The sequence below is a fragment of the Rhinichthys klamathensis genome, unplaced genomic scaffold, assembly GCF_029890125.1.
Source record: "Rhinichthys klamathensis goyatoka isolate OS25496 unplaced genomic scaffold, OSU_Roscu_1.1 h1tg000275l_1, whole genome shotgun sequence".
Lineage (NCBI taxonomy): Eukaryota > Metazoa > Chordata > Actinopteri > Cypriniformes > Leuciscidae > Rhinichthys > Rhinichthys klamathensis.
In genome coordinates, this window is record NW_026606794.1 from 854,655 (window position 1) to 882,079 (window position 27,425).

General features: G+C 39.2%; 1 protein-coding gene across 1 annotated transcript in view; it reads left to right on the plus strand.

The window, feature by feature from the left end:
* shroom4 (shroom family member 4) overlaps nucleotides 1-27,425 on the plus strand; it is a 55,419-nt gene that overhangs the window by 19,450 nt on the left and 8,544 nt on the right. The window contains exons 2-4 of the mRNA XM_056268524.1: nucleotides 1,077-1,228; nucleotides 22,821-22,979; nucleotides 23,716-26,212. Coding sequence (XP_056124499.1) covers nucleotides 1,077-1,228; nucleotides 22,821-22,979; nucleotides 23,716-26,212 — 2,808 coding nt within the window. The remainder of the gene's footprint in view (nucleotides 1-1,076; nucleotides 1,229-22,820; nucleotides 22,980-23,715; nucleotides 26,213-27,425) is intronic.

Sequence of the window (27,425 nt, forward strand, 5' to 3'; positions counted from 1 at the left end):
AGGAAATACTCAATGTGGTTCTATATTATATACCGTTTTTTTTTTAATATTATATAATATGTATTTTTTTTGTGTTACACACAGGATAGCTCTAAAAACCAATATGCAAAAAAATGTTTTATTGATTTGCGAGCTAGATTTAAAGATAACTATTAACACTCGTGTATGAAACTATTTCTGGGGCCAAATATGGCCCACAGGCCTGTAGTTTGAAACTGAAACGTTTATGTTAGAAGCTGAGATTTACATGTGCGTGACTGAGTGAAAGTGTGATTTGTGTGTGTTTTGACTGGGCTAATATTTAGTGTATGGGATTTACTTGACTTTTGGAGCTGATCTTTGACCCTTTGTCCTATTTTATGTAGGAGGCTCCCTAATGGAACGACTTGGTATTGTGTGTCTGTACAAATTTTTGATGAATGGCTGTGAACTCTGTGCATATACAGTACAACATTGTATGTATATTTGACTTCCGACCTCTCTGCCCCATGTTTTTAAAAGAGGAAGTGGTTGGTTACATGTGAAGTGGACAAGGCTGTGTGGGTGTAACGGGGTTCAGATGTTATGGGAAGAAGGAGGCGGGAACCGGCGAACATTCAACACTTTAATAATAAAATAAACAAATACAAAATGAAAGTAAAGCCAGCAGCCCCTCACGGATGACTGCTGGCCACAGAAACACAACACAACGTAAAATCAGGCCTGTTCCTCTCTCGATCTTCACTGTCGTCGCTCCTCCTTTATGCTTCCGCTCCTCCGTGAGAGATGCGAGACCAGTGCGTCTCACGGGTGTCGCTCATTACCACTCACGGCACTCGGCCTCGTCCTGCTCACCACAGTGGGTAAACGTGTTTATCTGTCAGTAAGTTCCGTCAAGTGTGTGTGGGCTTCTCTGATTTAAGTGTTTAACCTCTATGTCCTCTTTGAGAGAGAATATGTGTTGTTATATGACATTTTTTCTCCAGAGGACCTCAGAAATGTATTTTTTTCCCTTCTGTGGTGTGTGGACACAAAGGCTACAACGCATATTTACACATTATATTTAACCTTAAACTGTTTTTGTCTCTTGCTTATAGATAGAAGAGGGAGGAAAAGCAGCTCAGTGTAAGAAGTTGAGAGTGGGGGATGAACTGGTGAACATTAATGGCTCTGCTCTCTACGGCTCCCGTCAAGAAGCTCTCATCCTCATCAAAGGTTCTTACAGGATTCTCAAAATCGTCGTCCGAAGGTATGCAGACACTGAGACACAGACATATACACATTCGCTGACTTAAGTTTTGGACATGTTTACCGTTGTTCTGGGAATTTTCAAGGGTGAAATTCAGAAATTTCATTTGGTATCCACATGATCAGGAATTTCGTGTGGGGGCGAAATAATTCTCTATGCAGATTGTGCATCGGGTTCGATTTGTCATGAAAATTTGCTGCGTTGACCAACAGAAGGATTGAAAGTGATGTCATGATGACATTAAATGTTGCATACATTGTAAAACATGTATATCTTTCCTCACCATTTTATAATTCAATTATATAAACACATTTAAACCAAGATGCATTCACTTGAGACTCAAATGTAAAATTAAGTTTTTTAGAACAAATGTCATTGAGTTATGAAAACTTCCCTTTGAATTAAGTTTTTTTTCTGAGCCCATTTGCAGATATTTGTTTGTTTTAATCATTAATAAAACAAATACTTTTCACAGAAAACAATACTTCATATTTTATGTTATTTTGTATCTCCAGTAAATTAATCTTAATTTAAGAATCTTTAGACATTTGCACTGGAAAACAAACTGGAAGACTAAGGGAGAACATAACTTGTTTGCAGTGTGATGATCAGATATTTCCATATTCTAGTGGTTGAGAGCAGAGGTATTGAATGTATTAAAAAGGAATGACATTTACATTTACAGAACATATTGACTTATTGTGTTCCCTTCAGTTTATTGCTTAAAAATTGTTTACTTGGTCTTAAAAACGTTTTAAATGTACCTTCATTAGACCTGCACAAACCTTGCTATTGACAATAGACACAATTTATTTTTATTTTTTTTGCCCACCAAATTTCTCCCGGAATGTTATTGCACCTTTATATTGAAGCTGCCATTTTGACACACATTGTATATATGCTAACTTAAGATGCGGTCACATTTACCTTTTAGCAAAATTTTGTTGACGAAATCGAGTCTTTTCAAAAGGAATCGACACGATAAGAATTTTGCATTAGGGGGAAAAATCCCTGTATAGATTTTGCATTGGGTTCAGTTTGTCATGCAAATTCGCTGTGTGTGTTGATGACCAACAGAACTAATGCGATTGCACCTTTATAGTGAAATTGCCATTTTGATGTAGACACTCGGACATGCACACATATAAGCTAACTTAATATGCGGTCACATTTACCATTTATTGGTGAATATTTGTAGACAAAATCCAGTCATTTCATGCAAATTCGCCACTTTGAACTGTGTGGTTTGCAAGTGATTACTGTGCGAGCTTCACTATACTATCAATCAAATACGATGCACTTTCTTTGCGCATAAAATTATGCTAACATGATCACACAGTAAACCTGACATTTTGACTTCTGAAACATCATCACACCTAGAGGATGTGACCAGGATATGCAGTGTTTCTCTGTGGGAGAGCATCTGCGCAGTGGCTAAATCCACCAGTAGCCTCTGATTATGTGTCAGTTGTTTATTTTAGCTGGTGTGATGCAAGCTGACATCAGCAGAGTTTGGCAGACAGGAGAGTTTTGTCACCCATGACAGACAAAATTGACTGACACACCCTGTTTGACTCACTCACAGTAGCCTGATCTAGAATCAGATCTTCTGATGTCAATATTACTCCTAGTTATCAGGACATACATGTTTGAGCTGTATCCAGGTCAGTGTTGGTCTGTTCAGTCTGACCACAGGGGATTTTCCCGTTCCAGGCATGTGAACAATCAAAGTGTCATGTGATAGTGCCTCACTGTGGCTGTGTGCAGAGGCGCAGTTGAGGTGTCTAACCAACACATGCGCACACTTGCAAACATTTGAAGAATTTTAGTGATGCACTCACATGCAGTTGGTGATAAATGTTTACCTTTTATTGCTAGCTTTATGTGTGCAGGGTAAATGAAGTGCTGTGTGTTGTTGTTGAGTCTGGACTGGACGTCCAGTCGGCTGAGTCCAGCACATTCCAGTGTGTTGAGGCCTCACTGCATTAGTAGCTACCAGACAGCTGAGTGTACGTCCCACACTCCTCCCTCTTTCATCTTCTTTCTCCTCTCTCATTTATTTATACTGTCCTCCCTTCCTCCCACTCAATAAAGCCACAATCTCCTCTCTTCATTCTTTTCACCAACAGTCTCAGTAAAAAAAAAAACTTTCATAAAGCTTTCATAACCTCATTCTCTAGTTTAAATATTCTGTTACCACATTCTCTAACATCAATCTGAAGCCTCTCAGTATTTTGTAACTTGTATAACTCCATTTTATATCCTCTTAACAGTTTATAATTTTAAAAAAACTTATTTTTATGTGTTGTTACAGACATGTTCTCTATATTGTTGTGTAAGTGTTCAAGAAAATGCAATAAAAAAGTATCACAAAAACCTTATTTTTAGAAAATTAATCTCTCTGTTTGCCGTAAGACAGTTGGTCGGAAGTGATGGTTTATAGTTTTAATTTTAAATATTAGTTGTGGTTTTTTCACTTCAAAAGATATTAATTCATCAACTGGGGTTGTATGGATAACCGTCATGTTTGTTTTGTGTGGTTTTTGAAGTGTAAATTTTTGGGATACTATCCACTTTAATTATATAGGCATCATATATATATATATATATATATATATATATATATATATATATATATATATATATATATTTTCCTAAAAATCTTTGTGTGTTCATCTGAAGAAAGAAAGTCATATATCTGGGACGGCATCTAGACATTTGTGTGTGGGGTATCCCTTGAACTTCATTGTGGCTCTCAACAGGGTATAACTTTTGAAAGCTTATTCTCTAACCTGATTATCCTATAACATCTAGGGATTCACAATATATTGGTATGATATCAGTTACCTGCCGGTATTAGAGATTTACATTTTTACATTTCTAAATTTTACATTTAGATTACAAATACTGTTATCTAACAGAATTTTTCTAACATTTTAGCAAATCTCTAAATATCCATTATTCATACTGTACATTATAATTTTCAATATAATTATGTTTTTTTTTTTTATTTAGACTAAATTTAATTGATTTTTAATATCTACCATACTGGTATCAGCTAGAATTGTATTATTGATGTATTCCTAATAAACACATGCTTGAACCTCTTAAGTATGCTTTAACCTGTATTACCCTTATTCTAAAGCCTTTAAACAGTTTCTAACTTTTATAACCTCATTCTCTTGCTTCAATACTCTTTAACTTCTGTGACCTCATTTTATAATCTCTCATCATTCTTTAACCTCATTCTCAAACCTCTTGACAATCATCTAACCTCTTGACATTCTCTATTTATCTTATCTGTTGTAAATAAACCAATTCAATATGCTGTTTATTTTTGTTCATACTCAAACACCAACTCCTCACTCACAAGATTCTCAAAACACAAGAATTCTCATGAGATTTTGTTTTTTTTACAACAAAACACAAACTACTTGAGTGCACTTAAGGTACGAGAATTTAGAATTACAGTCTCAGACTATAAACATGCTTTTAGCCAAAGAAAAATCTGAACTTTTAAACCTCCAGGTTTAGGATAGCCATCCAAACACCAGCTCTGCAGAAGCTAGCCACAGAGTCAGTGGATCAGGAGTGAGGGAGCGGAGAGGAGTGTAGAGATGGAAAAAATCCTTTTCTTTTTACATCCGTTTATTTGGCTGCAAGTCAGAAATGCTGCAGTCTTTGTGTTATTACCCTGCGGTTTCTCTCTTGCTGTGGTTTTCTAGGCAGCACATCCTATTCTCTCTCTCTCTCTCTCCCTGTGTGTGTGTGTGTGTGTTTTCTATTTGTGGGTTTGATCCCTAGTCACACCAGTGGAACTGTGCCGGAGGCTCTTGAAGGAATCAGATTTGATTGTTGTATGCGGATAGACTTGCTGTATATATGTTGTCTTTTTGCATGCAGCCTGTTTTTGTATAAAGCTAATGGGTTGGATTGGTTAGAATGCATGTTTATTCATGCTTGGCAATCAATCTAACATAGGCACTGCTGTGTCATTGAAGAAGATCAGTGCCGTTGCCGCCATGTTTTAAATCGTGTCTGCATTGTGAGGACGTTCAAATGGCTTTACCGAATTTTCATAGTCATTGTTACTCACCTTTAACCTTTAGCAAAAAACACACTATTGACCTTTCTGCATTATCGAGAATGTGTGTGTGTGTGTGTGTGTGTAAAAGAGAATCTTAATTTCTGGTTTATGGCTAAAAGGAAGGGGCTTAAGTATGACTGTGTGTGTGAGGTTTTTGTAATGGTGTGTTTGTGTCTGTGGATCTTTGGACGTCAGTAGAGGTCACATGCATCACGCAGGGCTCATTTCCACCTCCATTTCAAGTCCAAGGAATGTATGACTATTCAGTCAGCAGCACCACGATAGAGAAAACTGCACAGTATATTAAGAAGCATAAAAATGCACAGTTCAATACACTTATACCAGCTAGTAACTGAGACTTGAGCCATTGATAGGCAGTTATTGAGAGAAAGAATGAGAGAGAGGGGGAGGGCAGCTCTCAACAGTGTTTGATGGCAGCGTCTCTATAGTGAAGCTGTACATTTAACTGCTTTAAAAACAGTGACGTTACCACCTCGCTACTGAGAAATGTCATGTAAATTTTCAGTTGTAAACTATTTTATCAGTCAATCGCAGGGCAGTGCTGACAACAAGTTTCTGTGTGCGTGTTTCTGTCTGTGGGCAAGTGTGTGTCTGTAGTGGGAAAATCATGGAAATTGTTTGTCATTTTTGTCATTATCCTATTGTTAGTCATATTTGTTTGCTTTGCCAGTGTCTTTTGGGTTTTTGGTTCATTGGCTGTAAGGAAATAACTGATCAAACCTGGAACTACTTAATTAATTGTGTAAAATAATTGCACACCTTAGAGTGTTTGTCAACCAATCAGAGTCAAGCATTCAGCAGCCATGTGGTATATATATAAAAATAAATCAGTATATACAATCAAGTATATTGTTAATTTAATGTAATTTCTTTTTTGTACATATTTATTTGGTCACACTTTAGATAAGGGTCCAATTCTCACTATTAACTAACTATTAACTACGACTTTTGCCTTAATAAATTACTTATTAATAGTTAGTAAGGTAGTTGGGTTACACTTTATTTTTAAGGTGTCATTGTTATAGTGTAATTATATATCTATGTATTGGGTAGGATTAAGGATGTAGAATATGGTCATGCAGAATAAGGCATTTATATGTGCTTTATAAGTACTATTAAACAGCCAATATCCTAGTCATATGCATGCTAATAAACAACTAGTTAATAGTGAGAATTGAACCTTAAACTAAATTGTTACCATTTATTTTTTTATTTTGTTAATTAGGATTATGTTAATATAACTAAATTTAAATCATTAAATCAAAGCTTATTGGGTCCCCTCTGGTTGAGAACTACTGGTGTAAAGAAATCTGTTTGAAATAAAACAACTAATTTTATTGATATTTTTCAGTAATGACAGATTTTTAATCTATATTTTTGGATTAGAGCTGTTGTGTCCCCCGGCTTCTCTTTGTGAATGGGAGGGTGAGCTGTACAGTTAAAGGATGTTTGTGGTATGCCGTGTCCAGAGACACACGGTATTGTTTTCCTGCACACACACTTTCTATTGTTCTTCAGCAGCTGTCTGGAATGCAGATTTGATGCACTTTGTCCATTGGACCGAAATTTACCGAATTGCACACATTAATTCAGTGTTTGTGTCTTCAACTTTTGAGTTGCGTACCTGTTTAGTTAAGTACTAAAAGTATGAAAATGTATTATACACACTGAAAGAGTAGGCCTACAGTTTGTCTATTGATGTTATATAAACCTGATGTGCTCTGCCTGCAAGTGTGGTGGTGCCCATCTTGCAACAGAGAACAGTGTGCTCCTAAAATTTCTGGATGTCTGGTTCCTCCTAGTTCCAACTCCCACTTCCTGTTACACATGCTGACTGTAATAGCAGCTTTAGGAGCTGAGCTGGGAACCATGGGACAGAGATGTTTATTTACAGCAAATAACCATTGTCAGGGGCGGAAGAACTGTTTTGAAATGCATATTTTGTCCCTGACTTTAGCCAAGTCTGAAACACAGACCTTATTTGGACTGCGAGCGTATAAGTTTAAGATATTTAGATTCACACACTCATGCTCAGACTTAAAGGAAGGGTAGGTCTTTACAGGAAAGCCACGTGAGGGAAGGGAAGTGTTGCTGTCTTGCTTTGGCATATACGTCTGGATTTATTGAGCAATTGGCAGAATTTGGCACATTATTTGTACACCATATGCCAGAAAAAAAACTACTGCAATAGATTATCCATACATAACAGCTTACATTTTAAAGGTGCAGTGTGTCATTTCTGACCTGCCAGTGGTACCAAAATGGAATTGCAATTGTCATTTCCCATTTTTTTTTCAATCAGAATATTTGGATTTTGATGTTGTTTAGAACCCAATTTTCCTCAAAATATCTTATTTTGTGTTCTACACAAGACAGTAATATGGGTATGGAACAACTGTGAGTAAATGAAAACCGAATTTTCAACCATACCTTTAAACCACCCCAGAGTGACTCGTGACTTTAGTTGAGCCAGAAATTAAAAGGTACATGTTGGGCTGCTCAAACAAACAGGAATATTTCGAAATCGCAGTGTTCACATTATTGGGTGTAATTCAAATAGATGTATTACACACATTACATTTAATCATTACCAATTTCCCATGTCTCAGCATTTCTTGCAGCGTTTAAATAGAAAAAGAGCAGTTAATAAATGATACTTTTAGCCATGTGCAAATCGCATTACAGGAACCAATGGCTGTAATCTACTGTAAGAAGCAAACTGGCCAAATGCTGATATAAAACTGTAAGCACTACTTCTCTCATGAGGAAATAAAGTGTGGAGAGCCACTTCAGTAATCATCTATCAAAGGTTGCCTGGTCTCTCTGGGAGAAACCCCAGTTGCACTTCACTCTATGAGTTTATGATCTTGTGGTTTGGAGAGGCCGTGGAGGAGAGTTATGAAGGACAGAGACAGCAAACTCAGGAAGCTTCAAGAAAAAGCAGTTTCACGGTAAGACCCTGTCTGCTGTGCTAAGGAACTAGAAAGAACAAAGGAGACTCAATGCCAAAACAATGGACATTCCTTACATTCCCAAGACCACCACCCCCCTCCTGACTTTCCACATATTAAGAACAAAACTCTTAAGACCTTTCAGACTCCCAAAACTTTCCACATACCAGCCTCAGTGTATGGTGTTACTGTATACTGTTACTGTATGTTTTTGATCAAATTTGAATGCACAGAATTTCTAGTTTATGGCTTGCTGTGCTATTTTTTGTTAAGAAAATGTGCCGGATTTCTGTATATGTTTATATATTAGGGATGTATTGGTAGTCGATATTTGAATGCTTGGACGACAATATGAAAAATGGATAATCATTTTGAGATTTGCTAAAGATGTTAAATTTAATAACATTGTTTGGCATGGTAATGGGTATGACAATGTTCATGTGTTTGATCTTGGCCGAATAGATCTGCTATGCTGCTGCTGTTGGTTATTAGTGCTGCTACTGCAGAGCAGGTATGGGACTTGCTACTGCCAATACATACATGATGGTGCTGTGAGCAAGAAAGACATGCTGCTGTTGTAACCAGGGTTTGAAATTAACTTTTTCACTCACCAGCCAATTTGGCTACTAAATTAAGTTTCCGGCCATCCAGAACTTCTACTAGCCAAAAGAAAATGAACCAAATTAAAGGTTTTGTAGGTAGGAATTTTATAAAAAACTTTTCCCCAATTTTTTTTAACCTTTCTGTATATATCAATGCATAATTAAAATGTAAGTACTATGATAAAAAGAGTATAAAAATCGAGTGACTCTAGACCGTTTAATCTGCACTAAACACAGCTCATTATTTCCATTCGGGACGAAACAAAGGATTGGCTTAGGCGACTGTCACTCTCTCGCAACCATTGCAACCACCCTTTTGCCACACAGGACCTGCCCACTTCAGCGTACCCGTTTGATTTGAGGAATTCAAGAGGCACGGAACCTAGGAATAGCAAAACAACGGCAGAGAAAGACCAATCAAAATTCACATATGCAGTTCGCGAAGGCAAACCAGGCAAAAAAAGGAAGACAGTAACGTTACTAGAAAAGGTAATGAACAAAAAGTCTTTGGATAAACAACGAAATAAAACGCGTGTCAATATCGGCGTGGCTTTCCAGCGATGGCGAGAACTGAGAGACCTCAAGGGGCTGAAAAATGACGCCTTGTGATGACCTCCTCTGCTTCGCCCTCGACCCCAGATCTGTCCTCGAGCTGACGATGCGGTACTTGTCTCTGGAGTATAGTCCTCATCAGAGTCAACAATGCTTTCATCATGGAAACTCTTACATGCAGAACACCATATATGTTATGAATGTTACACGAAATTCATCTTCATCACAGTGTAAATGATGGCAATGGAAAAACGTGTATCATGCAACCTGTTTTTAGCTTTGCCTTATAGATAAATAGCTCGTTAGCAAATCAATAAATATATATTTTAAACTTTAATTACCAATATCATGCTAGCTTGATAGTGAGTACTAAAATACATCTTATTTGTTTATCTTCATAATGATAAAGTTAGATTTTTTTATTACATGTGATTCTGACATGATGTCACTACATGCACTGCGCTCCTTCCTCTCCGCTCGTCTCAGGTAAACAATGCGTCTTCAGCTCAGCGGTCGGAGTTGCGAGTTCATGTGTTTTGGGGGCGTGACTTTGGAAGGAGCCCAGAAGGGAGGGGGTGGAGTGAATGGAAATAATGAGCTGTCTTTAAAACAGTTGTGAGAGGTCTACAGACACTCGGTTTTTATACTTACATTTTAAGTATGCATTGATATATACAGAAAGTTTAAACAAATTTGGAAAAACTTTTTTTAAATAAAATTCCTACCTACAATACCTTTAACTACGTTACAGCTTATATAGGCATATATATAAAATAAAATTTGGATTTCATACATTCATTTCTTATTCAAACAAAATCCTGTCATCCAGCCATCTCCTCCCCTCCTCTTTCATCCTCATCACCAAAAATGTATTTTATGTGGACAGATCAATACAGTACAAAAAATGTAGGATGTTGGAAAATAACAATGTCTTTTCTATTAACCAAATGCTTTATAATCTTCGCTATTGCTTCAATGCAAATGAATAAGCGCACCGTTATTTGTTGCGTAGTGACGGGCATGTTCAAGTAAGCCAGTTATGCGCAGATTCTGCGCAATACGCTGTATTTAATATATCACGATGACTCACGAGTTGAGTATTTGCGCTAAATCGAACTTCTTCAGCAAAGTGAGTAAACATTAAGTAAAACGCCAAATTAGCTAGTGATTTTACAGCGTTACCCGCCACAGTTCATTTTTATCCGCATTTGGCAGGTGTTAACTTAATTTCAAACCCTGGTTGTCACAATACTGGAATTTCCAACTTCGATACGATACCTTGAAAATACTATCTCAATACCATTTTCGATACCACGGGGAAAACTGCCATATATACCGCCATAGAGATAATTAGGGTAATTATGCTGTAAAAGCTTAAACAGCACAGGAAGGCTTTATTTGAATAGTTGAACTACATTTACAGAAAAAGAGCAAGTAAACAGTCAGTAATAAAATAAGAACACATAAACAAATTGCAAATGATGGCACAAATAAATACAATAGAATAAAGAGAAATTATATAAACATGGCTTTAAAGGAGAACTCCGGTCAATTTTAACATTGAGCTCATTATTTTGTAAATTTGGAGTGCTGTCAGTACAGACAAAAACGACAAAAATCGGTGTTGCCTACAGCGTGTTATCCTCTTTTTAAAATTCGCACCCTGTTGACTTAAACGGGGCAAGTTTTAAACCTGCTTTTAGCCTCTTAACAACCTTGATTTGTCATTACAAGAGCACAGCCATGTGAGTGGTGTTATTAAGAGTGACCACGGTCAATCTGACTGCAGTAGATGTGCAAGATATTAATAAAAATGATGTTAATTCAGCCAGCTCACAGACCTGTATTTACTTCCTGTTTTCGGTCGAAGTCCACAGTAGTCGATTGTCGAGTTCGCGCGCGCGATCATTGGTAACTAATATAACTAATGATCGCGCGCGCGAACTCGACAATCGACTACTGTGGACTTCGAACGAAAACAGGAAGTAAATACAGGTATGTGGGCTGGCTGAATTAACATCATTTTTATTAGTATCTTGCACATCTACTGCAGTCAGATTGACCGTGGTCACTCTTAATAACACCACTCACATGGCTGTGCACTTGTAATGACAAATCAAGGATGTTAAGAGGCTAAAAGCAGGTTTAGAACTTGCCCCATTGAAGTCAACAGGGTGCGAATTTTAAAAAGAGGATAACACGGTGTAGGCAACACCGATTTTTGTCGTTTTTGTCTGTACTGACAGCACTCCATATGTACAAAAAAATGTTAAAATTGACCGGAGTTCTCCTTTAAGTTTTTCAGGTGGGTCTGACCGTATTCAGATAAAAACTACTACAGAAATGAAAGTAATGTAAAATAACACTGGATAGTTTTCATTTTAAAAATGTAAAACATATGCTTACAATTAAAGTTACAAAACAAGATCAGTGAGTAATTTTCTCTTTGTCTTTTGTTCTTAGCACCAGGTTTATTAAGCTGCTGTCACTTTAAGAGATTATGCACGGATCCAATATACTGTTACACAACATGCTTTTTCTCTCAACTATTTACATTTACATTCCAAAACTGTCTGTATTTACCTGAATACCCGGCAAGACGGCATTTTGACTTTTTTATGTATTTGATAGGGGTGGCACGGTACATGAAAAAACACCCGAACCGTTCGGTTCGCTTGTCTCGATTCGGAGCGTGTGTGCGTCTCACGGTTCGACGCATGCGCAATGTAGCCTCGTGCCCGTATGTGACCTCAGACGTGTGTTTCCTTTTCGCGCGAAATAAGACGTGTGGACATACATATGAGGCTAATTCGCCTTGAACCGGCGCTGCACAGAGCGATCGGTGAATAACATCAAAGTACCGCGAGAGCGACGGCTCCGTATGCTTTTCAATCACTCTCGCGGTTCTTTGATGTCATAAACCGATCGCTCTGTGCAGCGCTGGTTCAAGTCGAACAAGCCAGTAAAGGTGAAGTATGGAGTGCTGCAGGTCACGTCACGTGTAGAAATGGCAAGTGGGAAAGTGCAGTTTGATAAATGCAAGTTAATTTCAATCTTTGTGTGCTAAAAATGCACATACGTTCCTGTTGAGATAGTGATACACATTCTCCTTTTTTTGCCAAATAAACGAAAAGCATGTCATCAATATCTTCTCTCTTGCTGTATCAAAATCTCACCTAGCTTTCCTCGGAGATGGTCCCAATAATGTGCTTATAGTCAAGTCAAATTCAGTTTGTGCATGATATAACTTTTTTTTTAATACTGTATCCTAAATTGTGGATAATTAAGCTATATTATCATATGCTGAAGTACATTTCTGGAGTGTTAAAGATAATAAAAAAAAAAGAAAAACAAGAACCGTAGAGAACCGAAAACCGTGACCCTAAAACCGTGATACAAACCGAACCGCGGGTTTTGTGAACCGTGCCACCCCTAGTATTTGACCGTTTAAGCTAAATAAGCCATGGAAAAAAAAGTCACAATCTGTAAGGCGGCTTTATGAGAGGAAAACTTGTATAGATCAGTAGTGCTCGCACTAGAGGTCTTCTCGGGTCCTAAAAACTGTACCCGACCCGAATCGACCCGAATCACTACTTACCCGAACCCGACGTGCATAAATTATTTTTTTTTAAAGAAAAACCCGACCCGAGACAGACCCGATAAAACTATACCCGAGTCCGACCCGACCTGACGCCATTTCCTTTAGAACCCGACTGGACCCGAACGTAAACGGCATTTACATTGTGCACAGCCTGCAGCCCTGCGTTTCTCAAAAATGCACTTAACATAGACGCGCAAGTGTAAACGCGCTGAAGTGCTAAAATGTCAATCACACATCACTGTAACCCATTACGTCCTATAAAATTTGGCATAATGTTATTTACCGGTCCATACGATGATTAGAACCACCATTCGTATTCCCTGACATTTTTCGCATTTTCTGTTATAGCCTCCATGCTTTTCTGACAGTGTCGCGTATTTTTAAAATTGATTGACAGGCCTGGCTAAACGACAATTCAAATACTTGCATTTAGTCAAACATCCATCCACATGATGGCGCACTAGTTCTTCTTGGCAAAGGGAGGGGTTGGTTTATGTGGAGCGAGCAACTGAGTAAATAAATGCGGAGGCAACCGTGCTTATGCTTATAGCCCATTTGCACGTTAAGCGCGGATTCGCTCTCTCACTTAGAAAAAGTGAGATAATGGTGTCATAGAGTTGTTTTAAATACTGCAATTTTCTTAAATGCCCAACATAGTTTAAAAGATTTCGGGTCTTCTCGGGTCCATTTGGAAAAGGCATATTTATTTTAAATTACCCGAGACCCGAGGCCACTAATACCGAACCCGACCCGTGTCCGAGACACTCGTCGGAGTTTTGGACCCGAACCCGCTCGGGTCGGACCTCGGGTTTTCGGATCCAAGTGGACCCGTGAAGACCTCTAGCTCGCACTTTTGGTGTAAGCGCGAAACCTGCGCAAATTACTAAAATGATGCGCAATACCAGCACTATTCAACTAGAGCGAAGGAGACGAGTGAATGAGGTGGTGTGTGTGTCAAAATGTCAATTCTCTATCGGAGAGAATGAGAGTGTGAGAACGCGCAGCTGTTATCAGTGTATCGATACTGCAGAAAAGGACTATTGGAACCATTTCAGATATTTCAGTATCGATATTGATATTTCAATATGTATCGAATCGATACATTTCAAAATATCAATATTTTTGATAACACTTCATGCTTCTGCTGCACAATATAGCCTACATGAATTACCCGTTGCAGATCTATACAGGTGGAGCTTGGGAAGGTGGAGGGTTTCTGAAAGCGCGCTGCAACTGCTACAATATATGCTGACCAAGTATTTGAAGGTTGAGCAGCAAGCTTATTGACTTCTGATACAGCAGGAACCAATCAGCTGTTCAATAGAGAGAATGATGTGATTGCAAGCAGATTGAGTTAAGGACCTATCAGCCTCTGCCATCTAGAGTTTTTATGACAGATTTATATTTTAGTGGTAATGGACAAAGGCATGCTCCTTTTCCTGGAATATGTCAAGTGATCAATCCAGACAGTACTTCTTGTGTGGGTTCATCTTTTGGATTGCATTACGGTAGGACTGCGTGCCGTACATCGAAATGGCTTCTTTTTTTATTAATAGGTCAAGTAGCCTAGGGTTCTGCGCCGTAGTCCACCTTCTCTCATAGTAAAAACGTTCTGTGGTATAACTCTGATATACTGGACATGTGGACAAGATGTAGGCCATCAGTTGAATTAACCTCTGTTCAGTTGCCAGGGAAAGAGTAAACGAATTGCGGTGTTAACATGAGTGTAGACTGTGAAGCCTTGTGAATTGCTCTGCATCTGTTTTAACATCTGTTATTTTAGTTTGTTTAGAACGGTTTGTTATTGAGTCTGCAGTCTCCCACACTTTTATTCATTCACTTAATGCTCTTGTGATTGAAAGGCTACCTGGGTCATGACTTGGCACATCTCTCTGCTATTTTGTTTCTGTCCAAAATAGTTAGGAAGGGTTTGATGTGGCTGATAAGTTTCTAGGCTGCGATGCATTTTTGCATGCTTTCTTTCCCCTTGAAAAATACTTTAAAATCAGAGTGAAAGAGAATCCAAAACAACAAACATGCTATTGTGCTGGAGAGCCCAACTCTTGACTGCTCCCTTCCTGGACCGGGCTTTTCGTTGTGCCCGTACTTGTAAAAGCCTGGGTGATTAAATGGAATGCAGCCTGTGCGTCTCGCTCGCTGTTTTCGGGAAGCATGCAAACAAATGATGATGATTGCACCGACTGAAAGTGGAGAGGGGTGTGCATGCATGCTTTTATTTATTTGTTTATTTATTTATCAGGGACAATACAGAATGAAATTGTTGCATATACAGTAATTTCATGCAACATTGGCTAATATCTACATTAGCTAATAGCTAATTTGAGGTCTAATGTCCATTAATTTAGGGATATAGATATACAAATGTATTAAACATGGTGCAATGTTTAAAAATGCATAGTAGTACCATGAAACTTTGTACTTTGTTAGTACAAAGAAATTGAAACAGACTGATATGATTTAGTTTTCTTTTTTGTAACCGTTGATCAGCTGGATCCTAGCAGAAGTAGTGTTCCCAGATCTCAATTACAATCTGTGCAAATCGCTATAGAAATGCTATATTCTTGATCAGTGTATTATTCTTGAACATGAACATATACTTGGATATGGGCGTGGTAATTTATGTATTCCCTACAATAAGAGAGAGAGAGAGAGGGCTTCTAACGAACTGTGTTGGTTGTGAAAACAAAAGAGAGAGGAAGGATCTTTGACTAGAACATAGCATACAGTATACTGACTCATGTGCGTGTCACCAATGTTTCTTACAATAACCAGTGTAATTACCCTTCTTTGCTACCACACACAATCCTAGTTCCTATAAAACATTTTAAAGTTAAACTCTATAGCTAACCATAATGGTTTGACTTGGTGTCACATAAGGGCTTAACCCTGGGTTGATGTGTTTTTAAACCCAGAGGTAAGGCTAATTTTAGGTAAAGTTCCACACTCCTGTGCAGTGCTAACCTCAAATTTGTGTTGTCAAAGATCTATGCTGTCTCCCAATTCGCCTTCTTCTATGGCCTAAAACAACGTACACTTTTTGTGAAGAAAAAGTACATACTTTTGGGTGTGTAGCAGAATAATTTTTTATTGTAGTTCTGAACCAAAACCTCAAAAGCGCAATGGGTTGTAGTTAACATTAGTTGGTAAAGTGTGCATGGATCTGCACATCAAATTTCCACCGGAAATAATAGACCATCCGAGTACTACCTTTGGTACCATTTTAACTTAAACTTACAATTTTGGATGCAATAATGCTAATTTCGAATACCATTTAGGATTGATAGTATGCAAATCGGGATTCAGTAATACAGAGTGACACTAGGGGTTTTCACACATGAAATATGTAACCCTGGGTCATTCTAAACCCTGGGTTATCTTGCTTCAAGTTTCACACTGGTCATAATTTACCCGTGGGTTTACAATTAATCCTGGTTATTCATAAACTGATGCTTCACATTGAATATTCCTAAACCCTGGGTTAACGTTCTTATTTGCATATTCACGGTGTCAGTGTCATTGATTGGATGAACGCAGCATGTGACCTGTTTAGATAAAAGCTCTAGCATTGCGCCTCCTCGTATTGCTGACTGTACTTTCGAATTATACTGAATGGACTTTTCGGAATATAATATAAATAAGAATAAAATGGTCTCTTCTTCACTTAAATTGTCATGTTTTCTGTCAGCATTTTTCCTCTCAAACACAGAATTTAGAGGTTACTAGTGCAATGCCCATGCAAAATCTGTTTTTGTGTGTTTTTAGTAATTGTTGGTTTGGCATGTTAGAGTTGCTGAATAGCCTAGGCTACTATTACACAGTCTAAACTCTGAGAAAACGATAATGTTAAAGTAACAACAGGTCGTTTTTTGCTCTCGGGCTCCCCCTACAGTTGGGAAACAGTATTGTCCTCTACTACTGTCGTAAACTGTCATCCTACATGCACGTGCATTTGTTGACAACCATGATAGCCCTGAACACTGTAGGAGGAGGTCACATGCAGGTGTTCTGCTTGCATCGCGTGTGAAATGTCTTCATCCCAGGTACAGTGGCATATATTTCAGCATGTCATATGAATATAATTTCATGGGTTTTATTTTTTTTTTCTAACGACAAATGATCGCGATGCTCACGTTTACAAGCCAGCGTCATTATAGTAGCCTAGTCTATTGGTTACCGTTTTACTGAATCTATATGATACTTCAATGCAATGTTTGAGTGGTTGATAATAACCATATATCGTCAATATTATAATATCAAGCTACCATAAATGAATCTGCAAATTTTACAAATCGATTTGCATTATAGCTTGAGGCAAGACAAATAAACAAATATCACAGACATGTTAGGTATCCTAAAATATGATTTTATTAATAATCTTCCTCCTTTCTTTGTACATGTTGAGTAGACTACACTTTTTAGGTCAAACATTTGCTATTTGCATTTCATCGATTGCAAAGTTCAAATCAGAACGAGAATACTAGCGATAGCTAACCATCAAAAACTAGAATATCGTTTACTAGCTACCGGATTGATAATTCGCTACTACTCTAGCGAATTAGAGAGGTTAGAGAGAGGCATTCTTTTTTCGATGGGGGGTTCGATGCTCCCTGCACACGCAAGGTCTCTCGCTCGCTTTCTCTCTCTGCCGTCCGCGCGCGTTGGAGCACAGTCTCTGTCTCGCGTGCGCGCTCGCTCTAGATTCCGGGAGATTTGAACTAATTTGCGGTATAACTTGTCGATCACGAGTGGCTCAACAGGTAGAGATCTATAGATAAACTCATCTTTCAGGCATTTGACCGACCGGGTTGACAATTTAGCGTGAGAAACCGGGGGTGTGGCGTGTGAGCGTGTGAAACCAATTAAATGCGGGTGTCTCACGGCCAATGCGTGAGAGTTGGCAGCTCTGCAATGTTGATCCTCGTTCTGCCTTTAACGCGATCACTCTCTTTTTCTCTTTTTGCTTTGCTCCGATAAAACCTTTGCTGTCTTGTTTTTCTGTGCTGCTTCGGCCATGACTGTAACATTTGGCTCGCAAGTCCGATTTTAAGGAAGTGGGGGTGGTGGTGGAAGTGACGTATATGCCGTAAAGCAGTCGAATTTTGTAGTTCTCTTTGTTCGCCGGTTACTACCCGAAACCCGAAGTTTAAAAGTACGATTAAAAACGCTACAGACCCCGTCAGGCTATGGCAGACGTGTCATTCAACCTATTGTAAGTCGATGTACCATCACAAGAGACTTGGAAATATATTATGAAGGCTGAAAAGTTACCTGTTGTTACTTTAAGCGCACCAGAATAAAATATAATATTCAGATTTAAACAGAGTAGCTGATTTACAGATTCAGTTAACATCCACAAATGAATAAGCGCGACGATTCAGGGTAGGTTCAGACCTTGGCTGGAGCAGCTACACAGTGAACTCCGAGAAAACGCTACGCTTGAGCAAACAGTTTGTGAATAGGCTACTACAAATAATGCCCGTGAATAAAATAAAATATTCAGATATTTTTAAACCACAACCCTCTAATGTCAGAATGTTTATTTTTAAACCACAACCTTCTAAACATCTTCAATGTGTGCTGCTTTTACCGAGATATGTGAATAACAGACACACAGACAGACGTTTACTGACATAATGACATACAATAAATATGGAAATTTAACTACATATATAACTAACTACTGACAACTAACTACTTCTGAATAACTACAATATTCAGAAGTAAACAGTGTAGCTGACTTAATGTTTAGCTGACAGTGTTTATGTCAGAATATTTATTTTTAAACCACAACCCTCTAATGTCAGAATGCTTATTTTTAAACCACAACTTCAATGTGTGCTTCTTTTACCGATATATTTAACAATATCTTTTGCATTTCTAATCCAAACAACGTCAAACTTGGCACTATTTAACGATATCTTTTGCATTTCTAATCCAACGTCAAACTCGGCACTGCACTTACTTGTGCCCTTAGCAAGACACCTGTCAAGTTTGAAATCCATCGGACTAACGGTTCGAGAGATATGCGATCAACAGACAGACAGACACACACACAGACAGACAGACGTTCCTGTAATTTATAGATAGATAGATAGATAGATAGATAGATAGATAGATAGATAGATAGATATACAATGTGCTGTGTTTTCGTAACTGTCCAAAGCACGCAAATATGAGGACGCAATTGGTTGTCTGTTGCTAAGCATCAAGCTGTAACATTCTAACACTGCATCATTTCACACTGTACAAGTTTGGCACCACAATGTGGTGTGGGTTAAATGCAGTGTGAAAAGCCCTAATGTGGTGCTATAACATTAACCCAAGTTGCTTAGCAACAGACAACCATTCATAAATTGCCTTGATCCTTACATTATTAAACATTCATGACTTTGTACAGGCATAGAAACTTTCACTCCTCATGTTTAGGTTTGGGGTGTCTGTGGAAAATTGTTACAAATGCCAAAAAGTGACTTCAAACATTTTAACTAGTGCAGTGAAGAGCATTATTTGCAGAGAGAAACGTGTGTTTCAGAAGATTTAAGCAGTGCGGATCATTTCCACAGATGGACAAGCAGTTATTAAAACATGTCCATGTTCCAAACCTGTATGACTTTCTTTCTTCTGAGAAATATTTCAGTGTTTTTTCCCTCAGTGTTTTGTCAATGGGCAACATTCTTCTATCTACTCATTCAGATTTGGTACAATATGTTGTGAACAAAAAAGAATTTAACTCTTTGGCTGAACTATCCCTTTAAGAATGACACTGTCTTAACAATTCAACTGAAGAGCCCATTAGTGGGAGGTTGTGCTCCATTATAATTTGTCCTACACATGAATGTTGGGTTTTTCTTTTATTGTCAGTGTTGTAGTTGTTAATCAGACTGGCCCCAATTGACTTTCATCAGCCCTTTTGATTTGAGCAGGAAAAGCTGTTTACTAAGCACAGCTGATATGAGTTCAATTTCATTTTATTCTCTCTCTCTCTCTCTCTCTCTCTCTCTCTCTCTCTCTCTCTCTCTCTCTCTCTCTCTCTCTCTCTCTCTCTCTCTCTCTCTCTCTCTCTCTCTCTCTCTCTCTCTCTCTCTCTCTCTCTCTCTCTCTCTCTCTCTCTCTACCTACCTCCCCTCACTCTCTCACCACTGCTGGCCGAAATTGACTGCTCTCCCAGGGAGACAGGAAGCGGCCCTCACATTTTTCCCCCATTCAAACAATAATAGGAGAGAATGCTAGGTATTATTTTAGCAGTGGCTTGCCGCTTTATCTCCCCCAAACATAGTTTCCTCTCCGTCTGAGCACCGCTTCCTCTCTCTCTAATGTCATTAGAGAGAGTGGGTGGGAGGCTATGTATGTGTATGTGAGCGAGAGAGAGAATATGCTGTTTAGTGGACTGAATGTTTGGTCTTCAGTTGTGACTTGAAATATTGAGAGAGAGAGAGAGAGAGAGAGAGAGAGAGAGAGAGAGAGAGAGAGAGAGAGAGAGAGAGAGAGAGAGAGAGAGAGAGAGAGAGAGAGAGAGAGAGAGAGAGAGAGAGAGAGAGAGAGAGAGAGAGAGAGAGAGAGAGAGAGAGAGCTGCTGTTTGAGAGGGGAAGTGGGGGGGAGTGTTTGTCTGTTAATTTTTTCCTGGACTAGGAATCTGGTCAGAGCCTCTGGCTGCTTCATTACAGCTAAATGACCACCAACCTTCACTCATGTGAGCGCTGAAGTCGTTAGGGTCCTGATAAAGACTGACCACTCACAGCAGACACAGACCTTAGGGTTGTCCTTTGACACGAGACGTCTATTGATGGTTTAAACTTGAACTTCATCTTGAACCTGTTGCTGAAAAGTCTTGGATTGGATTCATCTCAGATATTTGTCTTACTGTGAGAACATCTGGAGTTGTGTCAAGTGCTGTGAGTATCTAAATAAGTTTCATATTGCACAGGAAACCTCAAGTGGGAGTCAAACCAGCACTAATTTCAACCTGGTTAGCCTGTTTCTGTTTGGTGCATTTCACTGGAACAGTACTGCCGTGCTAAGGCAAATGCAGTAACTACACCAACAGTGAAACTGAGAAAAATGGTTCCAGAGTTTGGTTTTGGTTTGGTTGGGTTTTTTTTGTAAATTTTGGATTGCTTTGGTAGTTTTATGTTTTGTGTGAATCTGAACATATTGAGCCAAAACTCCATCTCAGGACGATCATAGTCTACCGAATTTCAGTCATAAATTAATTTACACAAAAAGTTATCTTTTCTGTGTTTAAGTTTTTCCTTTAGATAGCTGTATGGAGAATCAGATCAGCTGGTGTTATGTGTTTGATCAACAGTGTTAATTGGACGAGGATGACAATGCGAATATAGCTACGAGCTGTCTTGTGAAAACTTGAACATCCTGAGATTGCAAAAGTTTTTTGGCAAAAACGTTAATTGGTATGAAATGTTAATTACATTTATTGTTTATAGGTTTCTGAAAGAGACATATTTACATTTTGATGTGCCTCAGGGTTTATGCTTTAATAAAAAAAAAAGTATTCTCTGTTTACTAAATGTCATATTTGCTTGTGTGGTAATAGGTGTGTGTTTTTAATGTGTATCCATTTGTTTAATTTGTTGTATTAGAGTTGTATTATATTCTTCTGCTTGTTTACCTCACTCTGAAAACTGCTATTAAATAGCAGATATCACTTTGTTTCACAAGTGTTTTAAGGTCAGTAAGATGTTTGGATTTAGTTTGGACTTAAATTTGTCAGAAGTGACAGTAAAAACATTTATAATGTTTCATAAGATTTATATTTCCATTAAATGCTGTTTTTTAAACTTTCTTTTTAAGTCATCTAAACCTGAAAAAAATAATCCGTTTCCACAAACATATTAAGCAGCACAATGGATTTCAACATTGATAATAATAAGAAATGTTTCTTGATCAGCACATCAGCATATTAAAATTATTTCTGAAGGATCATGTGACACTGAAGACTGGAGTCATGATGCTGAAAATTCAGCTTTGCATCACAGGAATAAATGACATTTTAAAATGTATTCAAATATAAACCAGTTAGGCTATTTTAAATGTAAAAATAAATATTTCACAGTATTGCTGTTTTTACTGTATTTTTAATTAAATAAATGCAGCCTTGGTAAGCATAAGAGACCCCAAACTTTTGAATTGTAGTGTATAATGTCTCCTGTCCTGTGTGTTATACCAAAAGATTGTTGTTCCTTACATATTGCATTTTTGGATATTTCTCACTTGCTTCTATTCTTTTCTAGCCTCTCGTGCAAAAACTAAAATTATTATTAGTTGAATAATAAGCTCTTAAAAACCATTGTTCCCTCTGGATCATTATTGCCATCTGGAATGTTTGTAAATACTGTACTCCTGTCAGTGGAACTGATGGGATGTACCTGGAATCTGGGCCTTGTTCCATTAATGCTGCTACTTTATAAATTAATTGGCCGTTTATTTACTGTAGATGTCTTAGAAAGAACCTCAATCAGCCATTTCAGTAATCCAGTGGACGGCAGATATGAAAGAGTTCCAGATGGTGAAGTCAAACAGATTTCCCTTGATTCCTGTATGTGTTTGTCAAGACTGACACTGCTTTGGGAGTATAGGGTCTTTTCTTCATTCTTGAATGCTGTGGTTTCCAGATTGGGGTTTCTTTTAGTCAGTAATTGGTACTTGGGAATATTAGAGTGATGTTATACTTCTTACACTGTTCAGTCTATACAGTTCTTACTGACTTTGTGTTCGCTTATATCTCTGTTCTTCGAGCAGGCGCAGTGTGCCAGTGATCCGTCCCCACTCTTGGCACCTGGCAAAGCTGTCAGAGGCACCCTGCACTACGGGCACTGGTGATCCCTCAGATGGCCCCTCGGCTATGCAGCTCCACTTCACACCTCTCAGTGTACCATGGCACTCTGGAGGTGACAACAGGTTGGTATATATAACTATTATACAGATGATGTATTCAAGTAAACATACTTTAATCTGTATGACCATTCTTTCCCTTCATTTCAGTGATTTACATTAATTTAGACACCTTTTGAAACATTTCCATTAAACTACTAATAGCTTAAACAGATCTTTGTGTCTGTGCGAGAGGGAGAGAGATAAATCTCATTGTTGAATTAGGGAATTTTGCTTCCAGCAAATTTCACAAGGAAAACAATCAAAGAGGAAGCTGGTGATCTCACATCTTATGTCAACATGTGGCTCACCGGATGCCACCACTATTTTCAGACATATGACTCAGACATTCTTCACAGATCACCAGTAGAGTGACCAAAAACACACACAAAACACAAAAAAAGCCTGTAGTACAAAACACAGCATTGACTTAAGGGACTAATCTTTAACTTTGAACTTCAACTGTAATGTTTGTTTTGGGGGATTTGTTCCTCAGTGTTTTGCTGAGGAGACTGTGAAACCTAATTACAACACCTGTAACAGAATGAAAATGCGTACATAATTATCAAATTAAAATATCTGTAAAAAAAGAAGAAAAATCTGAAATTGAAACGTATAGTTGGCACATACAGATATTATTTGATACTGATATTTCAAGCTGGCTTTGAATAGTGTACATCGTTACTTTTTGTAGGCAATCTTTGAAATACTTATGGTGATTGTCACATTATCTAACTTGGTTCACTTCTGTTTCATTGTGCAGTGAGCTGTCCATGCAGTGGGGCCATATCTCCAGGCACTACAGCACAGACCGCAGCAGCTCAATAGGAAGTATGGAGAGTCTGGAGAATCCTCCCAACCAGGGTTACTATGACAGTCAGCTCTCTCCCATTGATCCTGTCATCTTCAACAACAAACGTGACTCTGCTTACAGCTCATTCTCAGCCAGCTCAAACACATCTGATTACACTGTTCCTGTCAAGCCTGAGGAGATCAACTCCATGGACAACATCCTCCAGGGTCTGGGTTCTTCCTGCAGGTATCCAGACGGAGGCCAACATTCTGCCCCCAGTGGACATGGAAACCAGCAGGAAGAACATCAACGCTCCAAGATACTGTCTGACAGAACTGCAGCTAAAGTCCGACCGTCGTCCTATAGCTGCGAGGAGGAACACTGTGCACCACCGCAGCCACCCATGAGGAAGGACAGCTTTAGGGCTACTAGAGGCCAACCAACAGATAAACGCTGTGTGTCTGCTCCTGTAGGCATCCCAAGTGTAACCAGCTGCATAGTTAAAGATCAACCCCAAGTCCAGGAAGTTTTGACAGGCAATGTTTATTTGAATGGAACACAAGACAATGAGCAAGAATGTAAAGGGTGCACCACTGGAACTTATTATACCTTAAACTCTCAGAGAGATAGCAAAGCAAGTGACTTTGAGAACTCTTCAAAATCTGTGGTGGCACCTTCACCTCCTCTGAGTCCCTTTTCACAAAGGAATATGGATGAGAACATTGAAAGCCAACTCCAACCAGAACATAATCTCCAGTCAGCAATGCACAGACACAGTGCACCTGAGAAACTTCTAGCTTCTCAGCTGTGTATGATGGATATTTCTGGCGACAAAAGTGATCATTGTGCATCTCCAACTTGCCTGTGGTCACAGTCTCCTCTTTATCTGAGCGATACTAGTCCAAATAAGTCTCAGGGCAAGTGGGAAGCAAGCCGATGTTCCACGCCTGGTTCGGTGGCAACTTCCGAACTTGAGGATCCCAGGGTAGAGGAGGAACCTCTTGATTCTGGACAGAATCTGTGGGGGAATCCTGTAAATCCCACGGGGAATGGATTCTCCACCACTAACTCTCAGACCATTGAGAAGAACATTGGTTCGGTAGGTGTGGACACTCACTTAAATGAGAATGGAGGAAAAGTAATGGAGGACAATGGCAATGCTACAAAGCAGTCGCAGAAACGGCAGTTACGTAGCTCCAAGTCACGTCGCAGAAGTGACCGTTTTGCCACCAACCTTAGAAATGAGATCCAGAGGAAGAAGGCTCAGCTGCAGAAGAGTAGAAACCCTTGTGGTGAAGAGACCGTGGAAGAAGAGGTTGCAGATCTCAACACAGAGGCAGTAGCTCCTCCAGAGTACCATCAACCCAGACCCCAAACCCTCCCAAGACCTCTTACCAAACCGCCCACTTCCTCTGTGCAAATATTCAAACATATACCTCAACAAGTTCTTGATACTACACAAGCTGAGGAACATTCCAGCACCAGGGTTGTGGACTTCCAGTCATCTCAGACCCAAACTCAGATCCCTCAACAGGCCAGACAAGTTTATGTGCATGTGGTGGAGGAGATAGCACCTGCAGGTAAACCACGGCGATGGCGTTGGACACCAGAACGCAAGCTTCAACCAGAAACTGAGCCCTCTGAGAGTAAGAGAAATGAGGCTACTGGACAGATGTGGTCTGGAAAAATGGTATCGACTAGAGGGAGGACAAGTTCCTCCAGCGGCCGTTTAGGTCGATCAGACGAGTGTGACATCCCTCCCTTTGCAGACCGCAGGAGGTTTTTTGAGGAGACTAGCAGGAAGTTGAGTCAGTCTGTAACAAACTTATCAAGCCTGACAAGTCGAAATCAGAGACTAGACAAGCCGTGTAGGCCGAACCATCCATCCTCACCTGAACCTATTGAGATGGCCTCTAACCTGGGCCGGAGAAGGTTTTCGTATCAAGATGTGCCATATGTCAACTCACTGGACACTGGGAGACCGTTTATGAGTTCCCAACAAGACCAAGAAAAAATGATGGAGAGACAGATGCAGAGAGAGCAGGAGAAACAAAGAGAGCAGGAGAAAGTTAAGGAGCAAGAGAAGCTTAGAGAACAAGAGAGGGAGAAGGAAAGATTAAGGAAAGAGAGGGAAAAAGAGAAACAAATGGTGAAGGACTGGGAGGAGAGGCAGAGGCTGCTACAGAGAGAACAAGAATGGGAGTCCAGGAGAGAAACTGTTCGCTCTGAACACAATATAAGCAGTGACACAGTTCCTCAGTCTTTATCTCATGACGCCTATCGGAAGCAGCCGCCCACACCTCAGGTTCCTTCCTCCCTGCAGTCCTCTGAGCATTTCTATAGCAACACTACCACTAACATCCAAAAGCCTTGCTCAGCGTTCCACCCAGTGACCACCCAGCACAATCAGTATGACGGCTACCACGTAAATTCACCCTACAGGGCCAGGAGCTACACCCCAACTGAGGTAAGACTGGGAATTCAGCATTATCCATTGTCTTAAAAAGGGATTGTCAAGTATTTCTGATCGAGGCTCTCAGCCAACCCAGGGAACCACTAATATAAAAAAGCCAGAATTTCTGAGTAATACTGTCATTAACAACATTAACTAGCATTGCAATACATTAAAGCTGCAGTCCGGCGTTTTTCCTCTTTGTCGCCATCTCTGTTCGAAATCTGCAATTGCAGTCATTCGCGGAATTATCAACTTTACGTGAGTTGTACTTCAACACCCTCACCACGGCACAGCGCGGAAGAACACAATGTTTGAGGAGAGTGTGTGCAGCTGTCAGTCACCGCGCCGATGTGGAGACTGGCATTCAGAATCACAGATTATTCTTTTTGGAAGTATGACCAACATAATAATTTTCACCGAATGTCATCTGAACTAGTAAGAAACATCCACTTTTGTTCTGGTTCTGACATTGCAGTAAATCGCGCTGATTAAATCTAACAATCGCTTTTAAGTTATCATATCACGCAAAACCGTGCAAATTATACTTTGTTCTCAAATTGTTAATGTTAACAACGCAAGCAAGCATTGCGTGACTACATGTAATGTCCTTCCGATATGTATCCTTGTTTTCGCATGGGCCGGTTGCAGTCTCTTTTTTTCTGTAGCCACTCTGAAGTCCGAACGAAGTCTTTTGCATTTTACAGCGGGTGAATCTGTTGTCACTGGTGATTGTCGTTTGAACCTTTCTGGATCCGCCATCAAATTGATAAGTTTAATTATATCAAGTGCTGTGAGAAAAGGCTATAAATCTCCACCTCCAACATCCTCACACTCATAGCCTACTAGCCGAGACTCATTCTTTATGTGTACAGATGTGACGTAATGACGCAAAGACATGCTCGAATCTCCCGCGGAAATCCACCAGTACCACTGGAAATGAATTAAAAACATTATTACAAGCTTACCGCTTTGAATCGAGCTAAGGCAAGCAGATAGTTTTGAACACTGGCTGGTTATGTATTTTCTCAAATATGTATTTTGGATAATTTTTAACCCAAAAAAAGCTATGGACTGCAGCTTTAAATCAGTGATGATGTGGTTTTCCCATTTACCTTACTAATTAAAGTTACATAGAAGGATTTACAGGTATTGGGGGATACCTTATGGATGTAAATGTCATAGTATGCACTATATATGGAATAGACATGGCACACGACACATTGCT